Source organism: Hippocampus comes, unplaced genomic scaffold, assembly GCF_001891065.2.
Source record: "Hippocampus comes isolate QL1 unplaced genomic scaffold, H_comes_QL1_v1.1 scaffold345, whole genome shotgun sequence".
In the NCBI taxonomy this organism is placed as follows: Eukaryota; Metazoa; Chordata; class Actinopteri; order Syngnathiformes; family Syngnathidae; genus Hippocampus; species Hippocampus comes.
In genome coordinates this window covers 2,018,122-2,023,605 of record NW_017805538.1, presented here as the reverse complement: position 1 = coordinate 2,023,605, position 5,484 = coordinate 2,018,122, and the positions used below count along the sequence as shown (strand labels likewise).

Genomic DNA, 5,484 nt, shown 5'->3' with positions numbered 1-5,484 from the left:
GAAGACATCGACACATGGGAAAAAGTTTCATACACAAACATGAACCTGGTCAAGCTTGAACACTCAGACATGAACAAAGCTAAGAAGTGCGCACATGGATACCTATTAGATTACCCAACAGTCACCAATCAGCAGAAACACAATCAGCATGATGAGATCACGTTTAGGAACGAGCTGAGGACTGGACACTAAGCAGGCAAGAGGTTTCCTTCCAGTGTGCGCTTTTGTGTCGAGGCTTAATTGTGCCTTCCGAGGGAATCATTTATCGCAAACTGAGCGGGGAAATTATTTCTCTCCACTCCGTGTTCTTGCGTGTGCGTGTTTAAATATGCCTTTCGAGCAAATCTTTTTCCACAAACCGAACAGGCAAAAGGTTTCTCCCCAGTGTGCGTTCTTGTGTGGCTTATTAAACTTGTCTTTAAAGCAAAGCTTTTACCGCACACTGAGCAGACAAAAGGTTTTTCTCCTGTGTGCGTTTTCATGTGACTTGTTAAATTTGACTTTTGAGTCAGTTTAAGACCGCACACTAAGCAGGAAAAGGGCTTTTCCCCGGTGTGTGTTCTTGTGTGACGTTTTAAGTTTTCGTTTTCAGAGAACCTTTGACCACACACAGGGCAGGCGAAGGTTTTCTCACCACTGTGTGTTCTTGAGTGTCTGTTCAAATGTCCTTTGGTAGAGAATCGTTTCCCACAAGATGAGCAGGAAAAAGGTTTCTCTCCAGTGTGAGTTCTTGTGTGCCTTTTTAGGACTCCCTTTACAGAGAATCTTTTGCCACAAACTGAACAGGCAAAAGGTCTCTCTCCAGTGTGTGTCATAATGTGCACTCTCAAAGTGTACTTGGTACCAAACGTCTTTTCACACTGAGGACATGTCAGGTGTTTCTTGTCAGTGTGACGTGTCACGTCACTTTTCGAGTGTTCACCATCATCATCGTCAATGTCAGAGGAGCGTGGTGTTGTGTTGTCACTATCTGAAAGTGGAGCTAAGAGGTTGTCTGCTTGCAATCGTCCACAGTGGTCTCGATCACCCTCTTCTCCATCACCTTCAATCTTCACAATGACACAAGGGAGTGGCGACCTGGTGAGATCGTCCTGCTCCTCTTCTTTAATCTGGGTGGGCTCCAGCTCCTCTTCCTGTTTAACGAGTTGAAGCTCTGGCTCCACTTTGATGTCGGGGGGATTTTCCTCCTCCTCTTCCTCTTTAACATGAGGTGACTCTGGCTCCTGCTGCTCAGGAAGGTTTTCTTCACTGACGTCTGCATGACACAAGAAGAGAACAAGATATGGTTTGGGAAAGTTAAGCGTTGCTGAGTCAAGTCTCATGTTGTTTATTATGTTTTTGCCAATGTGTGTCACAACCATGGATAATCATGACGGTGGGGAATTACATTGCTCCGCTCAAAGCTTGAGCAGGTCAGTGATTGGAAGTACGTCATCAACAACCTTCAGGATGCCAAATACAAATTCATCAATTTTGTCATGCGCTTTCTCAGGTGGGTTCGATGGACCTTATTTCAACATTGAGTGCTTTTATCGCGTTATTAGGCATGGATTCTCAATTGTTCAGAGGATGCAGGTGGCAACAGGTTTTGTTATGTTGCGTTGTTGTATTGTATTGATGGTTTCCATAATTGAGACGAACGGCGGAGCTATTCAGAGGTGGATTGAATCATTGAAACCCCACGGACGTCCCGTTTATCAAATGCACGGCCGTCACTGAAGCACGCAGACTGTCGGAAACTAACACATTTATTCTAAACATAAAGTTGCACATTTACAAGGAGGAATACTGTTGTACAATGAAACTTGTTACCAGACGATTGCGATGAATAAGCGACCAAACCTGCTCCGTGTAACACAACCCGAGGCTCCGTGAAAACAGCATCCGGTGGTTGACGCTGTCTCTCGTTCACGTCATTAGTTCTCCAGAGCCCGTCCACATCCTCCGCTGTTGTGTTTGTACACATTTTCTCACGAAAATAACTCTTACCACTGGCACTTGATCTCTGCTTAGCTGCGCGTTGCCTACAAAGCCGTCGTCTCTTTGTTAGCAGCTAGCAAGCTAAGCGAGCTCAGGAGAACTTCAACGTGCGCCGAGTCGAGTTTATGCGGAAACAAAGATTGGATTAACTTGTGTTTGAATCCCGTTAAACAGTGATGGGCGTACTGGGTCAAACTTTCAATACGTTGAATCGACGCTAATTCGGGAAGGGATAAGAAGTGAAGAAAACGTGATTTAGTCAAACATACACGGAAGTCGATTTGCAACGTAATACGGCAAATCCACTCGGACAAACCTCTGCCAGGTTGAATGCAATAATCAATCCTACTGTATAAACTGGAACTAGTAACGACTCATAGGGTTAAAAAAGACAGCAATTACACCATAATGTAAGAAAACTGGACATTAACAAGCGTTGTGTGTGTTTTTTTCCGAATTCAAGTCAAGCAATGGACTTGTATTTTTCTGGAACCATTTTCTGAGTCCCTCAATACTTGGCTGTTCTTTTGGTAGCTCGTTAACAAAAATGCTGACGGCCAACTAGCGTACAAGGCCTCATAGCTCAGTGGTTAGAGCACTGGTCTAGTAAACCAGGGGTTGAATGTTCAATCCTCACTGAGGCCTCATCACATGTAATTGAGTTCCTGTCGTCTGTGTCAAGCAATTCTGTATATTGGTCAGTATTACTCAAATGTGAACATCACTTCCGACTGCAAGTCAAGCAATGGACTTGACTTTTCTGGGACAAATCTGCTGAGGACCCGACTGTTTTTGAGGCTCTGATTTCGGTAGCTCGTTAACAAAATGCTAACGGCCAGCTAGCGTCCAAGGCCTCATAGCTCAGTGGTTAGAGCACTGGTCTAGTAAACCAGGGGTCGTGAGTTCAATTCTCACTGAGGCCTCATCGCATGTAACTGAGTTCCTGTCATCTGTGTACTCGTCAGTATCCTTCAAATATGGAGAATATCACTTTCTTTTCGACTGCAGGTCAAGCAATGAATGGACTTGGCTTTTCCCGGACAAATCTGCTGAGGACCCGACAATTTCTGAGGCTTTGATTTTGGCTGCACGTTATCAAAATGCTAACGGACAGCTAGCATGCAAGGCCTCATAGCTCAGTGGTTAGAGCACTGGTTTAGTAAACCAGGGGTCGTGAGTTCAATTCTCACTGAGGCCTCATCGCATGTAACTGAGTTCCTGTCGTCCGTATCAAGCAAATCTGTGTCCTTGTCAGTATTCCTCAAATATGTATATCACTTTCTACTCCAAGTCAAGCAATGGACTTGGCTTTCCTGGACAAATCTGCTGAGGACCTTGTGCATTTGCTAACAAAACATGGACATGGATTTTCCCGGAAAAATCTGCTGAGGAACCTATTTTGAGGTTGTGATTTTGGGAGCAAGTTAACAAAAATGCTAACAGGCAGCTACCATCCAAGGCCTGATACCTCAGTGGTTCGGGCACTGGTCTTGAAACCAGGGGCAGTGACTTCTGTTCTCACTGGGGCCTCATCGCATATACTGAGTAACTGTCATGTGTGTCCAGCAAGTCTATGGACTTGTCAGTATCCTTCAAACGTGGAGAACATCACTTTCTCTTCAACTTTCTACTGCAGGTCAAGCAATGGACTCTGCTTTTCCCGGATAAATCTGCTGAGGACCCGATAATTTTTGAGGCTCTGATTTTGGTAGCACGTTAACAAAAATGCTAACGGCCAGTGAGTGTGCAAGGCCTCATAGCTCAGTGGTTAGAGCACTGGTCTAGTAAACCAGGGATTGAATGTTCAATCCTCACTGAGGCCTCATCACATGTAATTGAGTTCCTGTCGTCTGTGTCAAGCAATTCTGTATATTGGTCAGTATTACTCAAATGTGAACATCACTTCCGACTGCAAGTCAAGCAATGGACTTGACTTTTCTGGGACAAATCTGCTGAGGACCCGACTGTTTTTGAGGCTCTGATTTCGGTAGCTCGTTAACAAAATGCTAACGGCCAGCTAGCGTCCAAGGCCTCATAGCTCAGTGGTTAGAGCACTGGTCTAGTAAACCAGGGGTCGTGAGTTCAATTCTCACTGAGGCCTCATCGCATGTAACTGAGTTCCTGTCATCTGTGTACTTGTCAGTATCCTTCAAATATGGAGAACATCACTTTCTTTTCGACTGCAGGTCAAGCAATGAATGGACTTGGCTTTTCCCGGACAAATCTGCTGAGGACCCGACAATTTCTGAGGCTTTGATTTTGGCTGCACGTTATCAAAATGCTAACGGACAGCTAGCATGCAAGGCCTCATAGCTCAGTGGTTAGAGCACTGGTTTAGTAAACCAGGGGTCGTGAGTTCAATTCTCACTGAGGCCTCATCGCATGTAACTGAGTTCCTGTCGTCCGTATCAAGCAAATCTGTGTCCTTGTCAGTATTCCTCAAATATGTATATCACTTTCTACTCCAAGTCAAGCAATGGACTTGGCTTTCCTGGACAAATCTGCTGAGGACCTTGTGCATTTGCTAACAAAACATGGACATGGATTTTCCCGGAAAAATCTGCTGAGGAACCTATTTTGAGGTTGTGATTTTGGGAGCAAGTTAACAAAAATGCTAACAGGCAGCTACCATCCAAGGCCTGATACCTCAGTGGTTCGGGCACTGGTCTTGAAACCAGGGGCAGTGACTTCTGTTCTCACTGGGGCCTCATCGCATATACTGAGTAACTGTCATGTGTGTCCAGCAAGTCTATGGACTTGTCAGTATCCTTCAAACGTGGAGAACATCACTTTCTCTTCAACTTTCTACTGCAGGTCAAGCAATGGACTCTGCTTTTCCCGGATAAATCTGCTGAGGACCCGATAATTTTTGAGGCTCTGATTTTGGTAGCACGTTAACAAAAATGCTAACGGCCAGTGAGTGTGCAAGGCCTCATAGCTCAGTGGTTAGAGCACTGGTCTAGTAAACCAGGGATTGAATGTTCAATCCTCACTGAGGCCTCATCACATGTAATTGAGTTCCTGTCGTCTGTGTCAAGCAATTCTGTATATTGGTCAGTATTACTCAAATGTGAACATCACTTCCGACTGCAAGTCAAGCAATGGACTTGACTTTTCTGGGACAAATCTGCTGAGGACCCGACTGTTTTTGAGGCTCTGATTTCGGTAGCTCGTTAACAAAATGCTAACGGCCAGCTAGCGTCCAAGGCCTCATAGCTCAGTGGTTAGAGCACTGGTCTAGTAAACCAGGGGTCGTGAGTTCAATTCTCACTGAGGCCTCATTGCATGTAACTGAGTTCCTGTCATCTGTGTACTTGTCAGTATCCTTCAAATATGGAGAACATCACTTTCTTTTCGACTGCAGGTCAAGCAATGAATGGACTTGGCTTTTCCCGGACAAATCTGCTGAGGACCCGACAATTTCTGAGGCTTTGATTTTGGCTGCACGTTATCAAAATGCTAACGGACAGCTAGCATGCAAGGCCTCATAGCTCAGTGGTTAGA

The 5,484-nt window shown here is 45.1% G+C and overlaps 1 protein-coding gene and 5 non-coding genes across 6 annotated transcripts; 5 read left to right on the top strand and 1 right to left on the bottom strand.

Moving 5' to 3' along the window:
* Positions 1 to 155: 155 nt before the first annotated feature.
* Positions 156 to 2,253, bottom strand: LOC109520851 (zinc finger protein 771-like). The gene is made up of 2 exons (XM_019878378.1): positions 1,843 to 2,253; positions 156 to 1,255 (listed from the first exon to the last, which is right to left on the bottom strand). The coding sequence occupies exons 1-2, from the start codon at positions 1,964 to 1,966 to the stop codon at positions 237 to 239; spliced, it is 1,143 nt and encodes a 380-aa protein (XP_019733937.1). The 5' UTR covers positions 1,967 to 2,253; the 3' UTR covers positions 156 to 236.
* Positions 2,254 to 2,830: 577 nt separating this feature from the next.
* trnat-agu (transfer RNA threonine (anticodon AGU)) lies at positions 2,831 to 2,903 on the top strand. The gene has a single exon. It is a non-coding gene; the product is annotated as a tRNA-Thr (tRNA).
* Positions 2,904 to 3,105: 202 nt separating this feature from the next.
* On the top strand, positions 3,106 to 3,178 carry trnat-agu (transfer RNA threonine (anticodon AGU)). Its single transcript has one exon. It is a non-coding gene; the product is annotated as a tRNA-Thr (tRNA).
* An 830-nt stretch (positions 3,179 to 4,008) lies between these two features.
* trnat-agu (transfer RNA threonine (anticodon AGU)) lies at positions 4,009 to 4,081 on the top strand. The gene has a single exon. It is a non-coding gene; the product is annotated as a tRNA-Thr (tRNA).
* A 202-nt stretch (positions 4,082 to 4,283) lies between these two features.
* On the top strand, positions 4,284 to 4,356 carry trnat-agu (transfer RNA threonine (anticodon AGU)). The gene has a single exon. It is a non-coding gene; the product is annotated as a tRNA-Thr (tRNA).
* An 830-nt stretch (positions 4,357 to 5,186) lies between these two features.
* Positions 5,187 to 5,259, top strand: trnat-agu (transfer RNA threonine (anticodon AGU)). Its single transcript has one exon. It is a non-coding gene; the product is annotated as a tRNA-Thr (tRNA).
* The last annotated feature ends 225 nt before the right edge of the window (positions 5,260 to 5,484 follow it).